Source organism: Hevea brasiliensis, chromosome 8, assembly GCF_030052815.1.
Source record: "Hevea brasiliensis isolate MT/VB/25A 57/8 chromosome 8, ASM3005281v1, whole genome shotgun sequence".
In the NCBI taxonomy this organism is placed as follows: Eukaryota; Viridiplantae; Streptophyta; class Magnoliopsida; order Malpighiales; family Euphorbiaceae; genus Hevea; species Hevea brasiliensis.
Genome location: NC_079500.1, coordinates 41,161,618 through 41,174,806, shown reverse-complemented (window position 1 = coordinate 41,174,806; position 13,189 = coordinate 41,161,618). Strand labels below are relative to the sequence as shown.

Sequence of the window (13,189 nt, the reverse complement as noted above, 5' to 3'; positions counted from 1 at the left end):
CATGAAGAGCGAATGAACATAAATCCAACCTAATATCATGAATATCCTTCGCCTTATCTCCTCATCTTCCTATTTATAAGCCACGACTTACTTGACGTTTCCAATTTCCCATAGAATCTCAGGGCTTTCCTAGCCACTATAGTTTTGTTTTTATCTTCTTTGTCCGAAAATAGGTTTGATTTGCTTCACCTATGAGAATTTCTACCAATTCTTCTTTTTTTCATCAAAGCTCATCCTAATCTCCGTCGAGATTACGCCTTATACTGTCTATCATCTGTATAATGGGGTTCGTCATTTATTGACGGATTTTTCGATTTCTCTTTCTTAGAATTGGCCGAAAAAGAAGTAACGCTATGGATACCATGACCGATCACCATCGATAAAGAAGAATCTTTCTAAATCACTTGGTCGATTGGGGCCTTCAAGCATCCGAAATCGCGGGGTTGTAAATGACATAGCATTCTGACGTCTTTGGAGTTATAACATTTGAATTTCTCTTACATTCCACGTTCGAAATGGATCCTATCAAATATTTCACATTTTCTATGATCATCTCTATTTTAGGTATTCGGGAATCCTCCTTAATAGACGAAATATTCCTATTATGTCAATGCCAATTGAATCAATGTTATTAGTGTGAATTTGAACTTTTGGTATTTTCCATTTCTTGGATGATATGATGGGTCAATCATTTGCTTCATTGGTTCCAACGGTGGCGGTACGGAATCTGCTATTGGGTTAGCCATTTTCGTTATTACTTTCCGAGTCCGAGGGACTATTGCAGTAGAATTTATTAATAGCATTCAAGGTTAAACATGACTCCTAGAGAATTACCAAAAAAATCGAAGTTCTCTTCTCCTTTCGTTCTCTTCTTTCTTTTTATTTTGACTTGGTTGGCGGGTCGGGGCCTTTCTCATTGGCGGCGCATCCGATTCTAAAGTCCTTTCCTAAACCACTTCCCGTTCGATTCTTTGAAAGATAGAGATAAGCTTTCTAAATGAGATTGAGTTCCACGAATATGCAGGCTAGAAAGATGTTATTTGCTGCTATTCTATCTATTTGTGCATTAAGTTCGAAGAAGATCTCAATCTGTAATGAAGAAATGATAGTAGCTCGTTGTTTTATAGGCTTTATCATATTCAGTCGGAAGAGTTTAGGTAAGACTTTCAAAGTGACTCTCGATGGGAGAATCCAGGCTATTCAGGAAGAATCGCAGCAATTCCCCAATCCTAACGAAGTAGTTCCTCCGGAATCCAATGAACAACAACGATTACTTAGGATCAGCTTGCGTGTCACACCCTACCCCTCTGTAAGGCATAACATGATCCCGTAGTATACCTAATGAATTACCAACTCCGTCTACTGATAATCCATTAAATATACTACGAGGGATTTTAAAACTTTTCTTACTTCTTTTACAGTGATGAGCACTATTTACAGGTGTGAAAGACTTTGGTGAACTGAAGTGAAACAACTAACTCATTTGATTTATTTGGAATATCTGTAAAAATTTTGGCAAGGTGCCATTTGTATTTTGGACAAAACAGTTCTTCAGAAAACCTGTAAAAAGCACTTCAATATATTTTCAAATCTCAACTCCAACATTTTTATCAACACAACACATTTCTCAAGTCAAATCCACAGTGATTTTCAAAGACTAAGATACAAAGATATAACACAATTTTTACAAGCCAAATAACTCATAATTATTTTACAACTTTACTGTACAACTTAAATTTACAACTGCTCAAAACCAAGAACAAAATATACATACAGTGAATATACATTCTGATTACAAAATGCCACATGTGGTATACTCACTATACCCAAAATCTCTCATTGGCGATACTAGCGACCTAACTGCTTTGCCTGTCTGTCTCTCTACTGCGACGGAATAAAGCTATCAGAGACAATGTCTCAGTGGTGCACAACATTAACCAAATATAAATTTTAAATCACAATTCATAAATCATATCAATAGTGGATACTTAAAACCATAGTTAAATTCAAGACAATAAATGTCAACAAGAATTTAAACTCCATTTGTTAATATCACAATAATTTTCAATAAGTCAGATCATGGTTGAATTCAATGACGGTATATGTCAATAAGAGTTTAAATCAATTTCACAATCTCACAATACATAATAACACAATTCGATCAAATAACTGAAGAATACAGTGTTGCCAATCTATAACACAATTTAGGCCATGACATAATTTTTCCATATATGCCGTGTTGTACACCACGACAAGACATGCTCACCCCAATAATCGAAATCAATGAGGGAGGAAGCTAGCTATATAATGAGAACTCATCCATACTCACCTCAGACTGGGAAGTCAAAGAGGGAGGAACATAATCATACTCACCCCAGACTAATAAGTCAAAGAGGGAGGAATAATCACACTCACCCCATTAATGGAGGAGGAACATATTATCAGTGTCATGCCAATTGTGAGTCAAAACAATTCCAAACATTTTATTCAAATGATCCGTAAGAATCCAATAAATTTCCAAAGTTATAATTTCATTCACAAAATGGCAACACAATTCGTAATTCACTTCAATTTCTACAAAAACCATTTACAGTGCTTTTCAATCAATAAGTATCCATCAAATACCATTCAAACAATTTTTCACAGTTTCAAACCATTCACAATGTTTTTCAATCAATAAGTGTCCATCAAACACATTTCCACAATTTAAAACAATAATATACAAATAGTCAATATTTATTTCAATTGAAAAATTCAAGAGAAATAGTTGTTGTGCACAAACCTCTGATGACTGTCCCCCTGATCTGGACTCAGTGTTTCCTTCCCTTTTCCTGAGTCTTTGGTAACTGAGAAACACAATTTGAAGTGTTTCAGTACTAATTTAAACTGTCTCTATCGATGGTGTTTGGTAAATAATGCACTGAACTCAATTATTCACTTAATCACCTAATATACCGACCCTCGTTGCGTTTTAGGTAAATTAGGTTTTAGTGTCATTAATATGTCACATTCGATAGGGTTTTAGGGTTGGTACGTGTTACCAAACTCAATTCTATGTATATTGCGTTTTCTTGCATTTCATTGCAAATTGCTGGATTTCGGGATACTAGTTTAACCTAGCCGGACGACCTAGTTCCCTCGGTTTTCGGGTTTCGGTCAAAACTACAAACTTGTAGATCTATGTCTTATTGCACGCGGGGAAAAATATCAGGTCAATCCGAGTTAAGTAGACCAAGTTATGGTCATTATACTATTGCTGGTCAAATGGCATCAAATTAAGTCAATTTTAGGTCAATTTGGTCAACTTTGGTTCGGCCAGTTTTTGGACCCGAACTTGTGCAAGTTGTTTGACTTGCTTATGGTCATTTCTGGGCTTTGGTGTCTTCATAAGACTTGTAGGTATGGGTCTTAACTGTTTTTGGTTAAAATTTCAGGTCAATTGGACCTGGTTTGAGTGAGTTATGGCCTAAACACTCACTACTGCCCAATTGGTCATTTTTCAGGTCCTAATTGCACCTAATCCGAATTGGTCATTTTTTTAGGTCACCTTGCAAGCAGAATTTTGGCATGGTTTCTCAATGAAAGTTGGCACATTTTGTGCCTAGTTTCACCTCAAATTGGTCTCATACCAATTGAGGTTACACATTTAAGGTTATAGGCTAAAATGTGTACTGCCCTCAATATGCTTTTCACACCCCATTCAAAACACATATTTACCTTGCAAAGTTTACTTCCATACCCTACCAAATCAGTTTTGGTACATTACCAAAAGCACTTTCTACTTTACATTAACATTATTTTGGGCAGATTCCAATCAGCCTCAACACACCAATATCATTCACAATTACAATTTCTAAGTACTATTACAAACACACCTAACCATTACAAATTTTACACACACTTTACAAGATCAATCTACATACATATCATCAATCCTTCTAGGTTAATATTCTGCATACATTTCCTTCAATATATACCATTACTCAAGTGTCCCCAAGCTGCCACAAACCATTCTTCAACATCAAAGTGCCGTCCATTTTACAATTTCCCATCCAAGTGCATAAATCACCACATAAACATGAAATAATTCACTAGGTTACTAATTCATCATGATCAACACCATTTCTCATCAATTATATGCACAAATATCTCATCAAAAACGTGACTCATGGCTGTCCAAAATGAAAACAACAATAACCCTTCAAACTCAAAATTTTCTTTCACCAAACTAACACCCATAACATGAACATAAACTTTAACAAAGAAATTCTCAAAAATGCAAACTTACCTTTAATTGTAACTTGCTAAACCTTCATCAAACTTCTCAAAATTAGTATCAATATCTTCCTTGTGATGTGTAGACAAAGTTTAATGAAGAACACTAAGAGGTTGGAGTTGAAAATGGAGACTTAAGAAAGCTTGCATGAAAAATGGCTATGGAGTTTCCTTCACTCTTCAATTCGGCAATTTGAATGCAAATGAGGAAGATGACTTATTCAGCTGCATTTTAAGTGTACACATGTCCCACTATGTATTTAATTAATCCTTAGTGGTCCACTTAGTCACTTAATCATATAATAAAGTAATTATTCATTTATTCCACATTTAACCCATAATTTCCACTATTTATTTTAGGTACCACCAATTTAATTTTTCATTTTATTTTCTAAGTGTAATACTATTTATTTTTAATGGACATTTAGGTCAAAAGACACTTCGATGTCAAATGACCATAATGCCCTGCTCGTGGCATTCCTGATTTTTCAGATACACTGTTTTGTCTGCTTTTTCGATTTCTCACTTTTCTTTGTACTAATTATTTAATTTTTCTTTGATATTTCTAATGATATTTATTCTTCAACAAGGGTCTATTTATGTCCCAAAAATGTTTTCCGTGGTTCCCGCAGTCAGTATTAGTCAACGGTCCACGCCGTGACTTCCCTATGATCACCCATCGCTAGGTTTCCCGGCTCGCTTAACTTGATCACATTTCTTTGCTATTATTTTTCCTTTGTTTTTCTTGTATTTTCTTTTCTTGTATTTCATTATTTTATGCCTCCTCACTCATATTGAAGTGTAGTTCTAGGCATCCTAGCTGTCCGGGCAACACTGGTCACCGGAACAGTAGAATGCACTACCGAACATAGGGGTGTTACAATTCTCCCCCCCTTAAATAAATTTCGTCTCGAAATTTTTCCTGGCATTAGTCTCTGAACAGTTGTGGGTGTTGTCTCCCCATATCCTCTTCACGTTCCCAAGTAGCTTCCTGGCCTGAATGATGGTTCCACAGTACTTTAACCAGGTGTATCTGTTTGTTCCTCAGCTGCTTCACCTCATAAGCCAGAATTTTTATGGGTTCTTCCTCATATGAGAGGTCTGAGTTTACTTCAATCTCTTCAACTGATAGTACATGAGATGGGTCAGATCTGTACCTTCTTAACATGGACACATGGAAAACACTGTGTATCTTTGCTAGCTCTGGAGGTAATGCCAACCGATATACCAAAGGACCCACTCTTTCCAGAACCTCATATGGTCCAATGAAACGAGGACTCAGTTTCCCCTTTCTGCCAAATCTCATAATTCTCTTCCAAGGAGAAACTTTGAGGAATACCTTATCACCCACTGCATACTCAATATCTCTTCTTTTCAAACCAACATAGGACTTCTGACGGTCTGATGCAGCCTTGAGTCTATCTCTAATCAATCTGATCTTTTCCTTTGTCTGCTGAACAATTTCTGGCCCAATCATCTTCCTTTCACCTACCTCATCCCAACATAGGGGAGTTCTGTACTTTCTACCATACAAAGCTTCATATGGAGGCATCCCAATGCTTGATTGGTTGTTATAAGCAAACTCAATCAAAGGCAAGTGTGTATCCCAACTACCTTCAAATTCAATCACACAAGCCCGCAGCATATCCTCCAATATCTGAATAACCCTCTCGGTCGCCATCTGTCTATGGGTGGAATCTTTGTCTTGAAGTTCAATCTAGTTCCTAGGGCTCTCTCAAGACTACCCTAATCTAGAAGTGAACCTAGGATCTCTGCGGACACAATTGATACTGCACTCCATGCAATTTTACAATTTCATATATGTACAATCTGCCAATCTTTTTAGGCTATAGTCCATCCGATCGGCAAAAGTGAGCAGACTTGGTTAGTCTCAATTATAACCTATCTTGCATCATGACTATTCTGGTCCTCGTAAATCTCATCACAAAATCCATAGTTATCTGCTCCTTACAATGTTTCATAGGGTGCCACTTGTATGCTAGCTTGACACTTATTACTGTATACAAATTCTGTTAGTGGGATGTATCTGTCCCATCTCCTCTCGGATTCAATGACACAAGTTCTCGATATATTCTTGAGGGCTTATCACATTTTACAGGTTATTTTTATCATTTCATTTCATTATTTATAGGAACTCAATGAGTTTCTGAATTTACCTGAATTACTTGTTTCAATTGTCCATCTGTCTGAGGATGATACGTTGTACTGATATCTCTAAGCTTATAGCAATTACTGTGGTACTGGTAGTTCACATTATTGTAACCGAGTTACTGACTCTAGCTACCTTACAACTGTAGTCTTTCGACAGGCTAGTTCTGAAGTTTTAAATTTCTGACTAAAATTTTCACATTTATTTCCAGTAATAGTACCCTATTCGGGTGCAACTGTATCAATTTATAGATTACTTACAAATATTCTTACTTATTGTACCACGAGGAAACACGTAGCTCTACACAATAATCCAGTGTCGGTACTGTAATCTGCAGCTTACAATACAAACATTGAGAACACTATATAGTCACTACGTTATAACCTCATGGACTAGGTTTTCTAACATCTTATCTTTCTCGAATCCACTAATATCCCAAACCGATTCTGATTACAATTTCCTTTGACATTTACTAACAGTAACATCTTTGCCCTCATCTAGAGCAATTCTATTACTGTAACTTACTTTTAGGTCCTCTTACCTTACATTAAGTAGGCTCGCCATTTAGCTTTATAATTTATGGTATGTTAGAAAATACTTTTAGCTAACAATTCTTCCAAAAGTAATGTCAATCATACTTGTTATTATAGTTATTATCCTAAAGGACTAGTCACTAATACATCAAAATTCGTTCCCATGTAAAGAAATGACAACAGAACATATAGTTCTGACACTAACACACAACTAAGTAGTGCTGAGATCAAATAATAACTAAAATTAAGAACTTACTAGCGCCTACATCCAAGTTTCTCGCCTTTTACTTGGCGCATAGTGGACTCTCCGATCGTGCGCTACTATATTCGGGTTGATTCACTGTGTTACAGTGGTGAGGAGTACCAACTCTATTTCTATCTTGACTCTGATTGACGGTCTGTGAACTCCGGAGAGCAGATCGAGGTGGTTTAGCACAATCTTTAGCAAAGTGTCCAAGTTTTCCACAATTGTAACAGGCTCCAGAGGCCTTACGACAAATACCTCCATGATATCTTCTACAAGTTTCACATTGGCGGAAGGGAAGGAACTTCTAGTTGTTCGACGACTAGATCTTAGTGGTCTCGCCACGATGATCCGCCTCTATCATATTTCTGAGCTCTGGTTTCCTCAAATTCTTTTCTCTTCCCCAAATTACTGCTCAAACTCGACCTATAGGTTTCTCCTCTTTCCATTTCACACCGCCTTGTGGGGTTGGGTCTCAGATTTGGGCTTGGGCTGTGATTATCACCATTTGTTGAAAGAAAGTGGCCATTTGTCGGGCCATTTATGCAGTAATTTGTACCGCAAAATCGATACAAGCCTTCGACATTTTGTGGAGTCAGCCTCAACTTATTCTTCCGCCATCACAGCATCGCTCAATTGTCTCATTCTTCTCTTCCATTCTTTACACGTAATTTTCTATTCTGTACAACCAACATAAGGAGATTCCTCTCCATTAGTTCATATTTATGATATAAATGTACTATATGTATCAAACATTTGAGCAGCTTGTAGTTAATGACAAAAGATTTCAAATTCACAATTCAAATTCACTTTAAAACCATTGGTCTGATACCACTAAAACATGTCACACCCTACCCTCCGTAAGGCATAACATGATCCCAGTAGTATACCTAATGAATTACCAACTCCGTCATCGATAATCCATTAAATATACTACGAGGGATTTTAAAACTTTTCTTACTTCTTTTACGTTGATGAGCACTATTTACAGTGTGAAAGACTTTGGTGAATCAAGTGAAACAACTAACTCATTTGATTTATTTGGAATATCTCAGAAAATTTTGGCAAGGTGCCATTTGTATTTTGGACAAAACAGCTTCTTGAAAACTCAGAAAAACACTTCAATATATTTTCAAATCTCAACTCCAACATTTTTATCAACACAACACATTTCTCAAGTCAAATCCATGTGATTTTCAAAGACTAAGATACAAAGATATAACACAATTTTTACAAGCCAAATAACTCATAATTATTTTACAACTTTATCATACAACTTAAATTTACAATCGCCAAAACCAAGAACAAAATATACATACAGTGAATATACATTACAAGATAAAATGCCACATGTGGTATACTCACTATACCCAAAAATCTCTCATTGGCGATACTAGCAAATTTAGCTCACGCCTGTCTGTCTCTACCGCGACAAAGAATAAAGCTATCACGAGACAATGTCTCGATGGTGCACAACATTAACCAAATATAAATTTTAAATCACAATTCATAAATCATATCAATAGTGGATACTTAAAACCATAGTTAAATTCAAGACAATAAATGTCAACAAGAATTTAAACTCCATTTGTTAATATCACAATAATTTTTAATAAGTCAGATCATGGTTGAATTCAATAGACAGATATGTCAATAAGAGTTTAAATCAATTTCACAATCTCACAATACATAATAACACAATTCGATCAAATAATCAAGAATACAAAGGTTGCCAATCTATAACACAATTTAGGCCATGACATAATTTTTTCCATATATGCCGTGTTGTACACCACGACAAGACATGCTCACCCCAATAATCGAAATAAATGAGGGAGGAAGCTAGCTATATAATGAGAACTCATCCATACTCACCTCAGACTAGGAAGTCAAAGAGGGAGTAACATAATCATACTCACCCTGCACTAATAAGTCAAAGAGGGAGGAATAATCACACTCACCCCATTAATGGAGGAGGAACATATTATCGATGTCATGCCAATTGTGAGTCAAAACAATTCCAAACATTTTATTCAAATGATCCGTAAGAATCCAATAAATTTCCAAAGTTATAATTTCATTCACAAAATGGCAACACAATTCGTAATTCACTTCAATTTCTACAAAAACCATTTACAGTGCTTTTCAATCAATAAGTATCCATCAAATACCATTCAAACAATTTTTCACAGTTTCAAACCATTCACAATGTTTTTCAATCAATAAGTGTCCATCAAACACATTTCCACAATTTAAAACAATAATATACAAATAGTCAATATTTATTTCAATTGAAAAATTCAAGAGAAATAGTTGTTGTGCACAAACCTCTGATGATCTGCCCCCGATCCGACTCGTGTTTCCTTCCCTTTTCCTGAGTCTTTGGTAACTGAGAAACACAATTTGAAGTGTTTCAGTACTAATTTAAACTGTCTCTATCGATGGTGTTTGGTAAATAATGCACTGAACTCAATTATTCACTTAATCACCTAATATACCAACCCTCGTTGCGTTTTAGGTAAATTAGGTTTTAGTGTCATTAATATGTCACATTCGATAGGGTTTTAGGGTTGGTACGTGTTACCAAACTCAATTCTATGTATATTGCATTTTCTTGCATTTTATTGCAAATTGCTGGATTTCGGGATACTAGTTTAACCTAGCCGGACGACCTAGTTCCCTCGGTTTTCGGGTTTCGGTCAAAACTACAAACTTGTAGATCTATGTCTTATTGCACGCGGGGAAAAATTTCAGGTCAATCCGAGTTAAGTAGACCAAGTTATGGTCATTATACTATTGCTGGTCAAATGGCATCAAATTAAGTCAATTTTAGGTCAATTTGGTCAACTTTGGTTCGGCCAGTTTTTGGACCCGAACTTGTGCAAGTTGTTTGACTTGCTTATGGTCATTTCTGGGCTTTGGTGTCTTCATAAGACTTGTAGGTATGGGTCTTAACTGTTTTTGGTTAAAATTTCAGGTCAATTGGACCTGGTTTGAGTGAGTTATGGCCTAAACACTCACTGCTGCCCAATTGGTCATTTTTCAGGTCCTAATTGCACCTAATCCGAATTGGTCATTTTTTTAGGTCACCTTGCAAGCAGAATTTTGGCATGGTTTCTCGATGAAAGTTGGCACATTTTGTGCCTAGTTTCACCTCAAATTGGTCTCATACCAATTGAGGTTACACATTTAAGGTTATAGGCTAAAATGTGTACTGCCCTCAATATGCTTTTCACACCCCATTCAAAACACATATTTACCTTGCAAAGTTTACTTCCATACCCTACCAAATCAGTTTTGGTACATTACCAAAAGCACTTTCTACTTTACATTAACATTATTTTGGGCAGATTCCAATCAGCCTCAACACACCAATATCATTCACAATTACAATTTCTAAGTACTATTACAAACACACCTAACCATTACAAATTTTACACACACTTTACAAGATCAATCTACATACATATCATCAATCCTTCTAGGTTAATATTCTGCATACATTTCCTTCAATATATACCATTACTCAAGTGTCCCCAAGCTGCCACAAACCATTCTTCAACATCAAAGTGCCGTCCATTTTACAATTTCCCATCCAAGTGCATAAATCACCACATAAACATGAAATAATTCACTAGGTTACTAATTCATCATGATCAACACCATTTCTCATCAATTATATGCACAAATATCTCATCAAAAACGTGACTCATGGCTGTCCAAAATGAAAACAACAATAACCCTTCAAACTCAAAATTTTCTTTCACCAAACTAACACCCATAACATGAACATAAACTTTAACAAAGAAATTCTCAAAAATGCAAACTTACCTTTAATTGTAACTTGCTAAACCTTCATCAAACTTCTCAAAATTAGTATCAATATCTTCCTTGTGATGTGTAGACAAAGTTTAATGAAGAACACTAAGAGGTTGGAGTTGAAAATGGAGACTTAAGTAAGGTTGCATGATAATTGGCTTTGGAGTTTACTTCACTATTCAATTCGGGTATTTGAATGCAATTGAGGAAGAGGACTTCTGCAGCTGCATTTTAAGTGTACACATGTCCCACTATGTATTTAATTCATCCCATTAGTGGTCCACTTAGTCACTTAATCATATAATAAAGTAATTATTCATTTATTCCACATTTAACCCATAATTTCCACTATTTATTTTAGGTACCACCAATTTAATTTTTCATTTTATTTTCTAAGTGTAATACTATTTATTTTTAATGGACATTTAGGTCAAAAGACACTTCGGGATGTCAAATGACCATAATGCCCCTGTTCGGGTGGCATTCCTGATTTTTCGGTATTACCGGGTTTTGTCCGTTTTTCGATTTCTCACTTTTCTTTGTACTAATTATTTAATTTTTTTTTTGATATTTCTAATGATATTTATTCTTCAACAAGGGTCTATTTATGTCCCAAAAATGTTTTCGTGGTTCCTCGCAGCCTGTATTAGTCAACGGTCCACGCCGTGACTTCCTGGCATGATCACCCATCGCTAGGTTTCCCGGCTCGCTTAACTTGATCACATTTCTTTGCTATTATTTTTCCTTTGTTTTTCTTGTATTTTCTTTTCTTGTATTTCATTATTTTATGCCTCCTCACTCATATTGAAGTGTAGTTCTAGGCATCCTAGCTGTCCGGGCAACACTGGTCACCGGAACAGTAGAATGCACTACCGAACATAGGGGTGTTACATTGCGAATTTGTGGCACCGTAGTAGAATCATTACCAATGGCACGCTGTGCGCCTAAGTGCGAAAAGACAGTGCAAGCTTTGTTATGCCGAAACCTAAATGTTAAGTCAGCAACACTTTCAAATGCCACTTCTTCCCGTCGCATCCGTCTTCAGGACGATCTAGTCACAGGTTTTCACTTCTCAGTGAGTGAAAGATTTGTCCCCGGGTGTACATTGAAAGCTTCTATAGTAGAACTCATTCGAGAGGGCTTGGTGGTCTTAAGAATGGTTCGGGTGGGGGGTTCTCTTAAGAATAAAGAAGATGAATAGAATCTAATTCATGTTCATGCTAACAGAAGAGCGGATCCAATACCAAGACGACTTCTTTCTCAGGAAGTGCAGCAAGTACTTGAGAAATTATGGAATATCATGCCCCACGAGTGAGTTGCCGAGTGCCCCTAGGAGGGCAACTACCACAAGATCGAGTTGGAGCACGAGCCAAACCCCAACTATTTAGATCGGGGCTAGGTTTAGCAGATGGCCTCCCAACTAGCATCTATTAGTTAAGGGGATTGATTGAGCTCAGGAAAGAATTTCAGAACTCATTGAGGCCTATTTAGAATTTATATTTATATTCCAGCCTCCAAGGTCGTTTTTCCCTATATTGTTGGGGAAAAGGTTGGGAGCCCTGCTTTATTCCGTAAGCGCGAGATACTTCTCGGTTGGATCTACAATCGGGCTACTACGTGTGTGTATCACGGAAGGAGACAAGCCAAAGACGACCCATGTGAAAAGCAAGCAACCAACCGGCATTTGATCCGTTATGCCTTTTCTTTTGGACTCACCAATGCCCCCGCCACGCTCGCACCCTCCACAATGAGCTATTCCACCCGCATTTAGACGCATCGTGGTATACTTTAATCGTGGGCTATAGCTATTCGTTAAACGACCACGTTAGCCACCTCCGGACCGTTTTTAAGGTATTAAGGAAGAATCACCTCTATGTAAATAAAGAAAGAGAAATGCTCCTTTGAACAGACGGAGATCCTATTCCTAGGGCATTGAATGGGCATCAGAGCCATCGAGGAGTGGCAAGCACCCACCAAGGTGAGTGAGCTAAAATCATTTTTAGGGCTCGTGAACTATTACCGAAGATTCATCGTAAGTTACTCAAAGAGGGCTGCTCAACTCAAAAATCTCCTAAAGAAGGACGACGGACCGATCATGGCACCGCATCGATCGGAAGAGTGTCAAAGAGCTTTTGAGGACCTAAAGCG

At 36.8% G+C, this 13,189-nt stretch overlaps 1 protein-coding gene across 1 annotated transcript; it reads left to right on the top strand.

Moving 5' to 3' along the window:
* Positions 1-997: 997 nt before the first annotated feature.
* On the top strand, positions 998-12,297 carry LOC131182517 (ATP synthase protein MI25-like). Its single transcript, XM_058152063.1, has 2 exons — positions 998-1,287; positions 11,924-12,297. Exons 1-2 carry the CDS (start codon positions 998-1,000, stop codon positions 12,240-12,242), a joined length of 609 nt encoding a protein of 202 aa, XP_058008046.1. The 3' UTR covers positions 12,243-12,297.
* The last annotated feature ends 892 nt before the right edge of the window (positions 12,298-13,189 follow it).

Bases quoted from the DNA above. Each gene is read 5' to 3' on its own strand.
- LOC131182517 (XM_058152063.1), top strand. From the start codon at position 998: ATGAGATTGAGTTCCACGAATATGCAGGCTAGAAAGATGTTATTTGCT. The intron at 1,288-11,923 runs GCGTGTCACACC...TACCGAACATAG, and splicing joins CGATTACTTAGGATCAGCTT to GGGTGTTACATTGCGAATTT.